We start from the raw sequence: 17,896 nt of genomic DNA on the forward strand, positions 1-17,896 counted from the left end.
ACACTATCACTATATCCAGGATAGATCCTACACTATCACTATATCCAGAATAGACCCTACACTATCACTGTATCCAGGATAGACCCTACACTATCACTATATCCAGGATAGACCCTACACTATCACTATATCCAGGATAGATCCTACACTATCACTATATCCAGAATAGACCCTACACTATCACTATATCCAGGATAGACCCTACACTATCACTATATCCAGGATAGACCCTACACTATCACTATATCCAGGATAGACCCTACACTATCACTATATCCAGGATAGACCCTACACTATCACTATATCCAGGATAGACCCTACACTATCACTATATCCAGGATAGACCCTACACTATCACTATATCCAGGATAGACCCTACACTATCACTGTATCCAGTGTAGACCCTACACTATCACTATATCCAGGATAGACCCTACACTATCACTATATCCAGGATAGACCCTACACTATCACTATATCCAGAATAGACCCTACACTATCACTATATCCAGGATAGACCCTACACTATCACTATATCCAGGATAGACCCTACACTATCACTATATCCAGGATAGACCCTACACTATCACTATATCCAGGATAGACCCTACACTATCACTGTATCCAGTGTAGACCCTACACTATCACTATATCCAGGATAGACCCTACACTATCACTATATCCAGGATAGACCCTACACTATCACTGTATCCAGTGTAGACCCTACACTATCACTATATCCAGGATAGACCCTACACTATCACTATATCCAGGATAGACCCTACACTATCACTATATCCAGGATAGACCCTACACTATCACTATATCCAGGATAGACCCTACACTATCACTATATCCAGGATAGACCCTACACTATCACTGTATCCAGTGTAGACCCTACACTATCACTATATCCAGGATAGACCCTACACTATCACTGTATCCAGTGTAGACCCTACACTATCACTATATCCAGGATAGATCCTACACTATCACTATATCCAGGATAGACCCTACACTATCACTGTATCCAGTGTAGACCCTACACTATCACTATATCCAGGATAGACCCTACACTATCACTATATCCAGGATAGACCCTACACTATCACTATATCCAGGATAGACCCTACACTATCACTATATCCAGGATAGACCCTACACTATCACTATATCCAGGATAGACCCTACACTATCACTATATCCAGGATATACCCTACACTATCACTATATCCAGGATAGACCCTACACTATCACTATATCCAGAATAGACCCTACACTATCACTATATCCAGGATAGACCCTACACTATCACTATATCCAGGATAGACCCTACACTATCACTATATCCAGGATAGACCCTACACTATCACTATATCCAGGATAGACCCTACACTATCACTATATCCAGGATAGACCCTACACTATCACTATATCCAGAATAGACCCTACACTATCACAATATTCAGGATAGACCCTACACTATCACTATATCCAGGATAGACCCTACACTATCACTGTATCCAGAATAGACCCTACACTATCACTATATCCAGAATAGACCCTACACTATCACTATATCCAGGATAGACCCTACACTATCAGTATATCCAGGATAGACCCTACACTATCACTATATCCAGGATAGACCCTACACTATCACTATATCCAGGATAGACCCTACACTATCACTGTATCCAGTGTAGACCATACACAATCACTGTATCCAAGATAGACCCTATACTATCACTATATCCAGGATAGACCCTACACTATCACTGTATCCAGGATAGACCCTACACTATCACTGTATCCAGGATAGACCCTACACTATCACTATATCCAGGATAGACCCTACACTATCACTATATCCAGGATAGACCCTACACTATCACTGTATCCAGGATAGACCCTACACTATCACTATATCCAGGGTAGACCCTACACTATCACTATATCCAGGATAGACCCTACACTATCACTATATCCAGGATAGACCCTACACTATCACTGTATCCAAGATAGACCCTACACTATCACTATATCCAGGATAGACCCTACACTATCACTATATCCAGGATAGACCCTACACTATCACTGTATCCAAGATAGACCCTACACTATCACTGTATCCAGGATAGATCCTACACTATCACTGTATCCAAGATAGAGACCCTACACTATCACTGTATCCAGGATAGACCCTACACTATCACTATATCCAGGGTAGACCCTACACTATCACTATATCTAGAAAGAGGGAACTCTACTCACCTTGGCAAGTTCCCAGGTATTTTTCAATGGGGTTCCAATAGATAACAGCCACATGGAGCAAGCCCACACATTGAACAAACGTTACTGTCTAGTTTTAAATGCAGCATGCAACAGGAACTTCGGTCTACAGCTGGTGCTGGAACTCCAACATTGGTCTCTGATCTGTGTTAATTTGCCATGTTCCTCCATTGATTGTTTGGAAAATAGATTGCCTGCCTTGTGGGGTTGACGACATTATTTGATATACATTCACCTCGTGTGACTCCAGTTATTCATCTCCACAGGGGCCTGCAAGTGTGATGCAGTTTGATGGAAGTGGTTAGTGCTTCATGGTTATTTAGATTGTTAAGCTTCAGGTGAAAATCAACTGGTCCCATGGTGCAGTTGTGGGGCTTTATGCAAGATCAGGACGCTGAGATTGCATGTGGTGCCGTGTGTCGGCATTGCTGGGACTACGTTTTAATGTTCGTGCTCAAAAATAATTTCTTCAGAACCCATGAAGCTAGGCAATACTCCAGTGTACAGAATAAGTGTAAGATTCAAAGCATTACATGGTAGGTCATCAATTGTTCCTTCAAGAAGCTTAACTTGTGTTGTTCATATTTCAGAGTATGAGATTTCCAGAGATTGAACAGAAATATAGTTCATTATAGTTTTAAATACAAAATACTACTATCAACATATTTCCGGCGAAGGTGGGGGGCAAGAGAGAAATATAGTCATCTTTCATGCAACTGATTCAATTTAAAAATATTCTTCCCTGTCTTCAAATGCAACCTTTCTATCTTATTAATTGTACAGATAATTTTCTGCTTTCAGCAAAACACTTAATTATAATAATGTTTTAACAATTGTAATGTTTCCGGTGCGGGTGATTATTTCTGTCCATTTGTTTCGGAAACAGCAAGCTTCCCTTGTTGAAAAAACACTTCTACAAATTTGCCATCATAAGCTTACACAATGTAAATCTGCATTTCAAGCAGGTGTAGTGTGCTGAACAGGTTGGAGGCCTTCATGAACTAGCTTGATGGGAGGAAGTTGAATCTGTACGGTGCTGCCCGGGGTAACCAGTGTGGACGACGGGTTCCTAAAAGCTGCTCTCAGGACGGTAGGGTGGGTGGGAGGGAATGGAGTGATGGCAGTGGTCTAGAAAACAAGTGCCAGGAACCACCGAAGAAGCTTGGAGATTCCTTATGCAGGAGAAGTAGGATTTTTTTTTAAGACACACATACTCCCAGTGTTGTAATGTACAGTTGTGGTTTATGTGCACAAGCTAGAGGATCCCGATTAACCTCAAAACTACCACGGAATCTTTTTATCAATGGCTTTTAAAGTGGTAATTCAAGTTGTCAAGACTTTGGAAGACTGGTGGAGCAATCCACAAGGAACAGGCAGTCATGAGTCTATAGGACATGCTGTGCCTTTATATGAGATCGCATACATCACAAGGATTGGGGAAACCCATCCACATGGCTTTCATTAATTCTTGTAGATTTGCGGCTCTCGTAAAATCTAAGCTGGGAGCTATGGGAGTCTAAGGCCAAATCCTAAGATGTATACTCCAACTCTAAGATCCATGGAAGGAAAGATGAGAAACCCACTGAACTTAACGGTCTCAAAAGAGGAATAAGGCAGAGCTGTTCACGTGTTGCCCATCCTATTTGATTCCTTCTCCAAGGATGTGGTGGATGGTAACGCAATGTCCATTTTGGCTATGACAAAGTATTGCCAGTACTCCTTTTTACAGATATTATGTTCCCAACAGAATCAGCAATGAATCTAGCTTTTTATTGCAGATTTATTTAATTAACTGATGTGAAATTCCCCAGCTGCCGTGGTGGGATCTGAACTCGTGTCTCGGGATCATTAGTCCAGGCCTCTGGATTACTCGTCCAGTAACATAACCACTACAGGTTCAACCTCCCAAATCCGGAGTTCCGGAATCCAGAATGTTCCAAAATCTGGATACCGGGCCGATCCGTGGCGGGGTTGTCCGGAAACCGGAAAATGTTCCGATATCCGGACTCCCCCCGGCCCCCTCCCCCCTGCCTCGGCGAACCGACTTCGCCCGCCCTGACTTCACCACGACTACGCCCGGCCCCCCCTCCCTCCCCTTTACCTCGGCTGCCCGACCCCACTTCCCTCTGGCCAGGCAAGGAACTCCTCCATGGCGGCGGAGCCCTGCCCGAACAACTCCACGGCAGCGAGGCCCCACCAGAACAACTCCACGGCAGTGAGGCCCCACCCGGGGACCCTAACAGCTCATCGACGAGCATCCCCCCCCCCACCCTTTCTGACGTAATGAAATCCGGAAAAACCCGAACCTGGGCTCGGGTGTTTCCGGATTCATGACGTCAGAAAGACGTTCCAAAATCCGGCAAAACACAAAATCCGGAACGGCCTTGGTCCCGAGGGTTCCGGATTCGGGACGCTGCATCTGTATGCTACCTTTTAACAGCCTTATCAACTTGTCCAGCCACCTTCAAAGATTTCTGGATGCAAACCCCAGGTTCTCTCCATGTATCCCCATTAAAATTGTACCATTTAGATTATACAGCCTCTCCTCTTCCTTCCAAAATGCATCATGTCAAACTTCTCTGCGTTAAACTTCATTTGCCATGTGTCTGCCCTTTCACCGGTCTGTTTGTGTTCTCCTGAACTCTGTTACTCCTCACTGTTTACTACTAGTCTGAGTTTTATATCATCTGCAAGCTTTGAAATTCTGCCCTGTACACCTAAGTCCAGGTCATCAATACATTCCAAAAAAACGGTGGTCTGAATCATCAGCATCATCATAGGCAGTCCCTCGGAATTGAGGAAGACTTGCTTCCACTCTTAAAATGAGTTCTTAGGTGGCTGAACAGTCCAATACGAGAACTACAGTCTCTCACAGGTGGGACAGATAGTTGTTGAGGGAAAGGGTGGGTGGGACAGGTTTGCCGCACGCTCCTTCCGCTGCCTGCACTTGATTTCTGCATGCTCTCGGCGACAAGACATCGAGGTGCTCAGCGCCCTCCCGCATGCACTGCCTTCATTTAATCTGAATACCGACCCAGGGGAACACCATTGTGTACTTCCTTTCAGTCTTAAAAACAATCGCTCACCATTACTCTCTGCTTTCTGTCCATTAGCCAAATTCATATCCACGTTGCCACTGTCCCTTTAATCCCATGGGTTTCAATTTGGCTAACAAGTCTATTATATACTACTTTATCAAATGTGTTTTGAAAGTCTGTATACATAACATCAGCCACAGTACCTTCATCAACCCCTTCTGTTACTTCCTCAAAAAACACAATCAAGTTAGGCAAACAAGATTTTGCCTTTAACCAATCTGTGCTGGCTATCATTGATTGCCGATCGTTTTCCAAGTGACAATTAAGTTTTGTCCCAGATTATTGTCTCAAAGATTTCCTACCACCAACATTGGGCTGACTGGCCTGTAATTAATTGGTTTGTCCCCTTTTTTGAACTGGGTGTAACAGTTGCAATCCTCCAGCACCACTCCTATATCCAAAGATGATTGGAAGATTGTGACCAGAGGCTTGTCTATTTCCTCTAGTTTCCCTCGGCAACCTAGGATGCATCCCATCCGGACCAGAGGACCTTTATGGTTGAGCACTGCCAACCTGTTAAGTACCTCCTCTTTATCTATTTCTATCCTATCCAATTTCTCTACTACCACCTCCTTTACTATGAAATTGGCAGCATCCTCCTCTTTCATGAAGACAGATGCAAAATACTCATTTAGTACCTCAGCCTTGTCCCCACAAGAAAATCTTTTTGGTCCCTAATCAGCCCCACGCTTCCTTTGACTATCCTTTTACTATTTATATGTTTATGAAAGACTCTAGTTTTTCCATTTTATTTTACCTGATAATCTATTCTCATCCTCTCTCTTTGCCCGTCCTATTTTCTGATTCAGTTCTCCTCTCCTTCTGTATTCAGCTTGGTTCACTGCTACATTATGAACCTGACATTTATTATAAGCCTCCTTTTTTTTTTTGGTTTAATTTTAATCTCTCTTGCTTCAATGGCTGTAAAGCGCTTTGGGATGTCCGGTGGTTGTGAAAGGCGCTATATAAATGCAAGTCTTTTCTATAGTTTTAGTCAACCAAGGAGCTTGAGCTTTGAGTGTCCATCTTTTCCCCTCATAGGAATGTGTCTCGTCTGTATGCAAACTAGCTGCTCTTGAAAGTCTCCCATTGGTCATTTCCTGCTTTACCTGCCGATCTTTGAATCCAAGCCACCAGAACCAGATCCCTTTTCAACTCACTGAAATTAGCATTCCTCCGATTTTTACGTTTGATTGTTCCGTGTTCTTTTCGATAACTACTCTGAACCTAATGATACTGTGATCACTATTTCCCTAATGCTCTCCCACTGAAACTTGCTTTACTTGCTCCACGTCATTCCCCAGAGCTAGATCCAGCACCACTTCCTTCCATTTTGACCCAGAAATGTACTGATTAAGAAAATTCTCTCTCATATTTTGAGAATTCCTCGCCCTCTTTGTTCTTTACACTGTTATGTCTCCAGTCTATATCAGGATAATAGAAGTCGCCCATTATTACTGCGCTATTGTTCTTGCATCTTTCTGACATCTGTTGGAAAATTTGCTCCTCAATCTCCTCCTCACTATTTGGTAGCCTATAGTATACACCCAGCAGCACAATAGATCTGTTCCTTAACTCGAGCCAAATAGATTCTGTCTTTAAACCCTCATGTACATGGCCTTTATGGCGAGAGGGATCAAGGGGTGAAGAGAAAGCAAGAACAGGGTAGTGAGATGAATGATCAGCCATGATCTTATTGAATGGTGGTGCAGGCTCGAAGGGCCGAATGGCCTACTCCTGCACCTATTTTCTGTGTTTCCAGGGCTGTAACTGTATCTTTAATCAAAACTGCTGCCCGCCCGCCCCCCCCCCCTTTTTTTCCTTCTCTATTTTTCCTGAATACATTGGAGCCAGGAATATTAAGTTTGCAATCCTCCCAATGTTTTAGCCAGGATTCCGTAACTGCCACTATATCACAATCCCATGTGCCAAACTGCAGCTTGCCAACCTTATTTGCCACGCTCCGTGCATTTTCGCTCATGCACGCCAGTCCCGCCTTGGGTTGCTTCGTATTTCTCCGCTGTCTGATCCCTCCTATTTCTGAACTAGTCGAATGCTGTTTGTCTCTCCCAGCACTGTGTGCGCCTTGTTTCCCCTGGTTCCCCAACCCCTGCCAAATTCATTTCAACCCTCCCCCACAACACTCGTTAACCTACCTATGAGGACATTAGTCCCAGCCCTGTTGAAGTGCAACCCATCCATCTTGCTAAGGTTCCTACTGCCCCAGAGCTGGTCCCAATGTCCCAGGAATCTGAAGCCTTCCCTCCTGCACCATTTCTGCAGCCACGCATTATTAGCCTGCTTTATCTTAACTGTTCCTATACTCACTAGCAGGTGGCACTGGGAGTAATGCAGAGATTACTAACTTGAAGGTCCTGCTCTTTAACTTTCTCCCTATCTCCTGAAACTCTGCCTGTAACAATTTAACCCCTTTTCCTTACCTATGTCATTGGTTCCAACATAGATTTCTGGCTCTTTCCTTTCCCAACCCAAAATGTTCTGCACCTGTTCAGTGATGTCTTTTACCCTGGCACCAAGGAGGCTACACAGCACGCGAGACTTGTGTCAGCGGTTGCAAAAATGCCTGTCTAGCCTCCTGACTATCTAATCCCCTATGATTACTGCATTTCTACACCACTTTGGCCCCCTGTGCAGTCATTTGCCGCACGGAGCCATGTATTCGTTCTAGACTGCACTTCCTTGAGGTCTGGTCGCCCTTACTGGTTTCAGTATTGAACAGTTTCTGTGCGCCAGTACAGCTCTCGGCCACCTGACGAAAAGAGTGTTTGAAGACCAGGCCCTCAAATCTGCCACCAAGCTCATGGTCTACAGGGCTGTAGTGATACCCGCCCTCCTGTATGGCTCAGAGACATGGACCATATACAGCAGACACCTCAAATCGTTGGAGATGTGCCACCAACGATGTCTCCGCAAGACCCTGCAAATCCCCTGGGAGAACAGAACGTTAGCGTCCTTGACCAGGCCAACATCCCCAGCATCGAAGCACTGACCACACTTGATCAGCTCCACTGGGCGGGCCACATTGTTCGCATGCCTGACACAAGACTCCCAAAGCAAGCGTTCTAGTCGGAAGTCCTACAAGGCAGGTGGGCCCAAGGTGGGCAGAGGAAACGATTCAAGGACACCCCCAAAGTCTCCTTGATAAAGTGCAACATCCCCAATGACACCTGGGAGTCCCTGGCCAAAGAGCATCCAGGAGGGCGCTGAGCACCTCGAGTCTCGTCAACGAGAGCATACAGAAATCAAGCGCAGGCAGCGGAAAGAGCGTGCGGCAAACCTGTCCCACCCACCCTTTCCCTCAACGACTATCTATCTCAACTGTTGCAGGGACTGTGGTTCTCATATTGGACTATTCAGTCACCTAAGGACTCACTTTTGGAGTGGAAGCAAGTCTTCCTCGATTTCGAGGGACTGCCTATGATGATGATGGTGCTAGACTCGCTGAGGATTCCTGCACTGTCAGCCTCCCGTTCTCCCAATGCCGAATGGCCACCCACTTACTCTCCTCCTGAACTCTGTCTGCGGGGTGACCTTTTCCTGGAACATACGACCCAGGAAATGTTTATCCTCCCGTATCCCCTGCAGTGACGCCAGCCATTCCTCAAATTCAGAAACAGTGATTGAGCGCGAGCAGCCAGAAGCACCTCCTGCGCGCGAGGATGTCCAGTTCATACACAGCGTCCTGGAGGTCCCACGTGATGCAGTAAGTGCAGGCAGCGATCTCCGCTCCCCATCATTGCACTTAGTTACTGTTTATATACATATTTATATTTTGTTTTTATATTTGTGTTGATGTATTTTTTATATATAATTAGTTTAGTAGCCCCTTATGTATGCTATAATTTAGATTTTTTTAACTGCGATGCTCAAGATTAAATAATCAAATTCAGCAGTTTTGTATGAAAACATTGGTTGTAAATACTGACATCTAGGTTTCTAACCACTGTATAAAGAATGGCCCATAATTTGCTGTTCTATTCGCCACGTATTATTTATAAAAAGGATATGGAGGCACTGGAGAGGGTGCAAAAAAAATTTACAAGGCTGATACCAGAACTGCGAAGGGTATACATATCAGATAAGGATGAACACGCTGGGTCTCTTTTTTTTTGGAAAAGAGAAGGCTGAGAGGGGTGACCTCATAGAAGTCTTTAAAATTATGAAAGGTTTTGATTGAGTGGACACAGAGAATGTTTCCACTTGTGGGGAAGAGCATAACTAGAGGCCATCAATATAAGATAGTCACCAAGAAATCCAATAGTGAATTCGGAAGAAACTTCTTTATCCAGAGCGTGGTGAGAATGTGGAACTTGCTACCGCAGGGAGTGTTTGAAGCAAATAGTTTCAATGCATTTAAGGGGAGGCTAGATAAGCGCATGAGGGTGAAGGGAATAGAGGGTGAAGGGAATAGAGGGTTATGTGGATAGAATTCGATGAAGAAGGCTGTGGAAGGAGGCTCGAGGGGAGCATAAACGCCGACATGGACTGGTTGGGCCGAATGGCTTGTTTTTGTGTCGTATATCTTATGTAACTGCAACAATCTCTATACAAAAAAAATCCTCAGCATTATTCATGTTTACATCTTGTCCTTGCACTAAGTAGAGCTGTTGGTACCTGGCTGACCCTACAGTAATGAAGTGAATGTTATTACTATGGTAGCTCACCCTGTTTGCATGTGTTTATTAATTTCAATGGCCTGTAGAAGAAAGTTACCAGATTAATTCCAGAACTGAGGGGATGGAGCCCGGGAACACATTGGAAACATGCATTTAAGACTGAGGTTTTTGCAGGATGTGTTTTTCAACCCCCCTGCTGGGTATAGCATACAAGAATAAATGGCGATACTTACAAATTAAGGATGACAATGGGGAAATGGCTATCCTTTCTTTTCAGTAACATGAGTAGCAAACTAGCAACAAAGGTGTTTGGAATAAGAGACTGGACAAGTTCCTGTTAGCAAGTAACATTTAGGGCTGTTGAATTTATATTGACATGCATCAAGGAGAATTCCCTGATGAGTTCTCGCTCTCTGTTGATTTCAGATTACAATGATTTCTCTCAGTGAATTTTCAGTTGTGATATCCTTATGCAGCTGTTCAATAGTGACACTGTGATTTGAGCTCTCCCTGGTACTCTCGCAACACAAAAACCATCTTTGGCAGGCTAGCACATATTTCATATAAATTGAAATGTGACCTGCGCGAAGTATCTAAGTTGCAGTATGAACACTTGACCCATTGTCCCATTAGTATGTAAACTGGAGCCAAACTTGGTTATCTCCAAAATACCCGAACTCTCAAATTATTGGTAAATAACACCATATAATTCAGGATGAAAATTACAAATTAATTTTTATTAAGAGACAGAAATAACAAAAAGAAAATAATAGAAACAAGCTGACTCAGCCCAAGGGAATCAATGCTTGATTTCTGACTAACTTTAAAAATGTTCCAAAAAAGGTTAAGAAGTCTGAGCAGTTCATGTCGTATGTCTGTGATGGAAGGCTTTACATTCGAACTGAATCCCATGGAGTCCTTTGGTAGTTTCTGGCCTGTAGTGGTACATTGTGAAATAGTCCATCCTCCAGTTTTTTTTAATATAATCTCTCTCTCTTCCGCTCTCTCTTTCCCCCCCCCCCCCGCCGCTCCATTTCAATCCATGCGATAAGACAATCATCATCATCATAGGCAGTCCCTCGAAGCGAGGATGACTTGCTTCCACGCTAAAAAGGGATGAGTTCACAGGTGTTTCAATGAAGGACGTAATATTCCAGATCCCGAACTACATATTGAAGGGTGGAAGATGCCTGTGCGTGGATTTTTTTAACGTGTGGTGGCCGTTGCACACCAGCCACCACACGGGCTTGACACAGCTAGGTCTTGGCAAGGATATACACATATGTGCACACATATCGCAGTGTGGGCTGGCCCATGCTGCCCCTGGGCCCTTGCCTCTTCTGGCCCTGAACTCGTGCTTCGCCTGGGCCCCGATCACATCCCTCTACAGTCTCTCACAGCTCCTTCGCCCCGACCTCGCCGCTCCTGCTGTACCTGCCCACGCTCCAAATCATCGACTTGGACCTTGATGACGTCCCTCTTTGCTGCCATCGCCCTCCTGCACCAGCTCGCGCTGTACCTTGCCGCCACGCTGTGGGACCGCTGCTCGTGGCTTCTTTTATGGCCCCGACCTGCCGCTGATGGCCTCTCACAGGTCGGGGCCTCCACACTGTCCAGGGACCGCACGCCGCTCCTTTTATGGCCCCGACAAGACAATAGACAAGTATTCACAATCAATGAAATCAGTCAGGATCTCTGATACAGGCCGTGCAGCTTTCCATCTGCAAGTCTGGTAAACAGAGATGTGCACATCCCAGATAATGGCTCTGACTGTTTTTTGTAACAGCCAACTCACTCATTGGTCTGAGGGAACAATCAGAACAATAGATTGATTGTAGGTGATCTTCTACTAGTCGGGTTGCTAACTCTTTGGATGTATTTCTGGAGGTCTGATCACAACAGTTGAGGGTGGTCGGGAATTTGCAAATGTTATCCTAAAGGTTGGGTCCCCTGTTGTTGAGTGTCTCTTCTCGTTGTTTTGTGCCAGCAGTTGTTAACAAGAAGTTACAAGAAGCAGAAGGCCACCCATGAGCAGGTGAAGAATGTGCACAGGCGTGAAGCTCCACATAACACGGTCCTGGGAAAGCATTAGTTAGAGTGGCTGATGCGGAGATAAGTTTGTTTTCAGAATAGGGACGATACAAGCAGAAGGAAGAGTGTGTAGATGTATCTCGTATTCAGAAGGACCAAGAAAACTAACACAACCATAACTGTATTGGCCCAATTGGAAAACAGGAGAGGATGTAATGGAGAATGGGAGATCAGAAGTGAGACAGAGGCCTTTTTGTTGGATCCAGTCAGGGAGTGTGTCAAAGGTTGGCACTGGTAGTGTGGAAGGGAAAATAATTGTTTGATAGAAAGGAGATGGTGGGTTCCAGGGGCAGGGGGGAAGCAGCTTCAGCAATGTGGGTGATGTGGTGAAGTGTGTGCGGTGAGTTGAGTTTTGGACCATTTAGAGTTTGTCATTGGGCAAGGAGGGCGTTGGAGATAATATCACTCCTGAGCTTTCTGTCAGAGCCATGGTTTGATCGTATTTTAACTATGGGAAGTGTTTCTTCTCACATCCAACGGAACTCCCTCCCTATCGCTGAAGCACTTTCTAAAAACAGCGAAGCTGTAACAGTACGCCGGGTGCCCACGAACCTGCTGAAACCGCTGCATTGTGAGAGTGGAGAGGCTGGGGGTGCACGGATAAATATTACCGCAGTGTACTGACCATGCAAAAATTGGTTCTGTAATGTTGCTTTCCAAATATGGTCAGACATATACTAACATGAAGTAATGAAAAGTACTAAGCTGATGTGAATAGATTTAATGAGCAAGTGATGTGAAATACTACTTGAATTTTCTGTTCGTGGAACAGAACTAGCACAAAATATAAAAACAGTGTACGAGTTTCTACAGGTACATGAAAAGGAAAAGAATGGCTAAAGCAAATGTTGGTCCCCTAGAGGATGAGACTGGGGAATTAATAATGGAGAACAGGGAAATGGCAGAGACTTTGAACAAATATTTTGTATCGGTCTTCGCGGTAGAAGACACTAAAAACATACCAATAGTGGATAATCAATAGGGAGGGAAGAACTTCCTCCCTGTACAATCACTATCACTAATGAATTAGTACTTGGTAAAATAATGGGACTATAGGCGGACAAGTCCTCTGGACCTTATGGCTTACATCCTAGAGTCTTAAAAAAGGTGGCTGCAGAGATAGTGGATGCATTGGTTGTAATCTACCAAAATTCCCTGGATTCTGGGGCGGTCCCAGCGGATTGGAAAACCGCAAATGTGACGCCCTATTTAAAAAAGGAGGCAGACGAAAAGCAGCAAACTATAGACCGCGGTTAGCCTAACATCTGTCATTGGGAAAATGCTGGAATCCATTATTAAGGAAGCAGTAGCGGGACATTTGGAAAAGCATAATTCAATCAAGCAGAGTCAGCATGGTTTTATGAAAGGGAAATCGTGTTTGATAAAGTTGCTGGAATTCTTTGAGGATGTAACGAACAGGGTAGATAAAGGGGAACCAGTGGATGTGGTGTATTTGGACTTCCAGAAGGCATTTGACAAGGTGCCACATAAAAGGTTACTGCACAAGATAAAAGTTCACGGAGTTGGGGGTAATATATTAGCATGGATAGAGGATTGGCTAACTAACAGAAAACACAGTTGGGATAAATGGTTCATTTTCCGGTTGGCAAACTGACTAGTGGGGTGCCGCAGGGATCAGTGCTGGGTCCTCAACTATTTACAATCTATATTAATGACTTGGATGAAGGGACCGAGTGTAATGTAGCCAAGTTTGCTGATGATACAAAGATGGGTGGGAAAGCAAATTGTGATGAGGACACACAAAATCTGCAAAGGGATATAGACAGGCTAAGTGAGTGGGCAAAATTTGGCAGATGGAGTATAATGTGGGAAAATGTGAGGTTATCCACTTTGGCAGAAAAAATAGAAAAGCAAATTACAATTTGCAATTTTTCTCCATTTAAAGTGTTACCGTACAGAGGAACCTGAGGGCCCTTGTGCATGAAACTCAAAAAATTAGTATACAGGTACAGCAAGTAATCAGGAAGGCAAATGGAATTGTTGGCCTTTATTGCAAGGGGGATAGAGTATAAAAGCAGAGAAGTCCTGCTACAACTAGGTATTGGTAAGGCCACACCTAGAGTACTGTATACAGTTTTGGTCTCCATATTTAAGGAAGGATATACTTGCATTGGAAGCTGTTCAGAGAAGGTTCACTAGGTTGATTCCGGAGATGAGGGGGTTGACTTATGAAGATAGGTTGAGTACGTAGGGCCTATACTCATTGGAGTTCAGAAGAATGACAGGTGATCTTATCGAAATATGTAAGATAATGAGGGGACTCGACAAAGTGGATGCAGAGAGGATATTTCCACTCATAGAGGAAACTAAAACTAGGGGACATAGTCTCAGAATAAGAGGCCGCCCATTTAAAACTGAGATGAGGAGGAATTTCTTCTCTCGGAGGGTTGTAAATCTCTGTGGAATTCTCTGCCCCAGTGAGCTGTGGAGGCTGGGTCATTGAATATATTTAAGGCGGAGATAGACAGATTTTTGAGCGATAAGGGAGTAAAGGGTTATGGGGAGCAGGCAGGGAAGTGGAGCTGAGTCCATGATCAGTTCAGCCATGATCTTATTGAATGGCGGAGCAGGCTCGAGGGACGAAATGGTCTACTCCTGCTCCTATTTCTTATGTTCTTATGTTAGAAGGTTTATATTTTAATTGAGATTTAGTTACTGGTTAAGGCCCATAAGTGCAGGATACCATCAAGGTTGAAAAGTCAGAGAAGATAAAGTAAATTAAGAGATTATGACTAGGTGATCACTTTCCAACCCCTTTGACGCACTCCCTGGGTTTTAAAAGTCTTTGGATTGTGAAACCAATTGAAAACTGAGGGAGTTGAGGCTGTCCACCGGAGTCCTGCCAAAAACTCAGTTTAGAAAAGGAGAGTAGGAACGTATGTTTTTGTTGCATAGAGTATGTTCTACAAAGTCGGAGGGGGCCGGGGGCCGGGAAGAGAAGTAGAGGGAGCAAACTTTTACAAATGTGGCCCATGAAAAAAACACTTCCCTGGCGATGGGTCTTGATTTCAACACAATGGGGATATAGGGGTAGAATTTGGCCAGTACAGATTTCTGGCGCATTTACCAGAGGTGCGCCGCTTTTGTCTGCCTCGAAGTGCTCCAAAAATCTTCGGGCCAAGTTTGGCCGCTCCCCAGCCTCTCCTCGATGGTGGCGTAGCCTGGCCACTGGATTCGGGGTGGAGCCAGGTCCCGGCGCTGAAAACAGTGCCGGGACCTCTGCACATGTGCGCTAGAGTGTGCACGCATGAGCATTCTAAATTAATCTTTTAAAAACAAAAACTATTTTTAAAATATACAATCATTTGGACTGGAGATAAAACTTGAGCAGCGACCTAAATCCTGTCAGTCAATGCAGTGTCATACAAAAACCTCACTGTAATCTGATGCTGATTCAAGCTTATCATTTATTTTATTGGTCGCAGTGTTTTTCTCGGTGTTTTCAATGTGCGAGCCCACAATAATCTACTTTTTCTGGTTTTCCGAAGGCCCACTTGGATGGCTGTGAGCATTGCCCCAGATATGATTCTCACCCTCCTTGAAGGAATGACCACAATTATTCACTACTGTCTGTTAGACCCTTCCATACAATACCACCAGGTGAGTTGCACATTCAATTACTGGGCTTTTTGTAAGCACCAAAATAAATAAAGAAATGGTAGCATTGCACAAAATAGAGAAAAATGAAATGGGACGACAGAGATTGGGATTTAAAAATAAAAGGAAGGAAACAAGACAGGAAAAGAGGGAGCCAGAAAAATACAGCAGGAGATGGAGGGAAAGCAAATGACAATATTAGAATAGCAGTGAACCGAATGATAAACCAATGCAGACTGAACGAGGAATGGTCAACCGGGACATTTTTTTCTCTCTCTCAATCTTTACTTGCCTCTATACAAAGTTTGGCTGCCACAGCCTTATTTTGGTAGCCAATTAACTAAAATATTTTCTTTGCCACCCTTTTGGGCCCAATGCAGCCCATCATTTGCACAGATTCCAGCTTGATGCATTTCTGTTCCTACTTTGTATTATTGATTGATTTTTGTGCTCCTGTACAAAACCAATTTCTGTGTGGGAACCAAACAACTTAATTTCTTCAAGTTTGTACGGCTTGCTTAATTAAATGAATACTCCATGGAGGAGTGAGCCAAAACTCAATCAAAAGAAAGAAAGACTTGGATTTATATAGCGCCTTTCGCGACCACCGGACCTCTTACAGCCAATGAAGTACTTTTGGAGTGCAGTCACTGTTGTAATGTAGGAAACGCGGCAACCAATTTGCCCACAGCAAGCTCCAGCAAGCAGCAATGTGATAACGGCCAGATCATCTGTTATAGCGATGTTGATTTAGTGATGTTGGTCAGGACACCAGGGATAAACTCCCTTGCTCTTCTTCGAAATAGTACCATAGGATCTGTTACATCCACCTGAGATGGTTTAACGTCTCATTCCAAAGACGGCACCTCCAACAGTGCAGCACTCCCGCAGTACTGCATTATGAGCACCAGCCTAGATTTTTGTGCTCAAGTCCCTGGAGTAGGACTTGAACTCGCTACCTTCTGACTCCGAGGCATTGGTGCTACCAACTGAGCCACATTTGGGTTATTTAAATTTGTTGGCTATCTTTCCTTTTCTTAATAGAATCATAATAAATGCCTTAATTGGCATATTTCAATCACGGTGTTTAAATTACGTGAGTAATGTGAACATCTGGATGCTCAGGAATGACGCTGAATTCAATTCACGGAAGTGGCTAAAACAGTGGATCAGACTCTGGGTCCAAACCCAGCCCAGACTGATGGAGTGTCCTGTTCCTTGTTGACTCACATGAATTTTGACAGCATTGATGTCCAGGCTCATAGCACAAAACCTCTCCTCATTTAAGGCTAACTGGCTCTAAATTGGGTGTCTCACTCAGAGGATGGCTGGTGTTAGAGGTGGTTCTGAAGCTGGGGCTGAGGCACATTGGTGGGTTCCATCTATCAGCACAAAAATTCACACGTTAGTAAAAAAGTTTTATTTTAACAATATATGCTGCCCTACCTGATGCTAATCCAACGACATTTCTCATTTCGTGTCTCAATAGTTGACAGAGAGCAACATTTTTTTTAAATAAAATTTTGTTTAAATTCAAACGCAGCATTCTGCAACCAGCTCTTTCATGTCAACCTGAGTTATTGTCTCAGTGCTGTGGTGCTGTGAAAATCGACGTGAGATCACAGCAATGATCTTAATATTCAGAACATTAACAATAAGTTACAGGAAAGACCTAAAGCACATAACTAAATGTAATAAATTAAACAAGGTTATTACCTAGATTAAAGACTATAAATAGACAATTGAGTGATATTTTAAAACTTGAAAACCTAATTACTTAAATAAAATACACTAGAGATGGCAGGGCAGGCGATGTGTTGCGGCTGTAGCATGTGGGAGCTGGTGGACACCAGTGTGATCCATGGCGACCACATCTGCAGTAAGTGTCTGCAGCTCAAGGAACTTTCGCTCAGAGTTGATGAGCTGGAGTCTGAGCTTCGGACACTGCGATGCATCAGGGATGGAGAAAGTTACCTGGACACTTTGTGGGTTAAGTACTTCAGATTTGGTTCGTGTTCAGGAACAGAAGGGTGTGACTATGAGTGAGGCATAGAAACATAGAAACATAGAAAATAGGTGCAGGAGCAGGCCATTCAGCCCTTCTAGCCTGCACCGCCATTCAATGAGTTCATGGCTGAACATGAAACTTCAGTACCCCCT

At 44.0% G+C, this 17,896-nt stretch overlaps 1 protein-coding gene across 1 annotated transcript in view; it reads left to right on the top strand.

Annotated features, from left to right (window-relative positions):
• dop1a (DOP1 leucine zipper like protein A) overlaps window positions 1-17,896 on the top strand; it is a 160,979-nt gene that overhangs the window by 125,561 nt on the left and 17,522 nt on the right. The window contains exon 21 of the mRNA XM_070891017.1: window positions 15,628-15,739. Coding sequence (XP_070747118.1) covers window positions 15,628-15,739 — 112 coding nt within the window. The remainder of the gene's footprint in view (window positions 1-15,627; window positions 15,740-17,896) is intronic.

The sequence above is a fragment of the Pristiophorus japonicus genome, chromosome 9 (assembly GCF_044704955.1).
Source record: "Pristiophorus japonicus isolate sPriJap1 chromosome 9, sPriJap1.hap1, whole genome shotgun sequence".
In the NCBI taxonomy this organism is placed as follows: Eukaryota; Metazoa; Chordata; class Chondrichthyes; family Pristiophoridae; genus Pristiophorus; species Pristiophorus japonicus.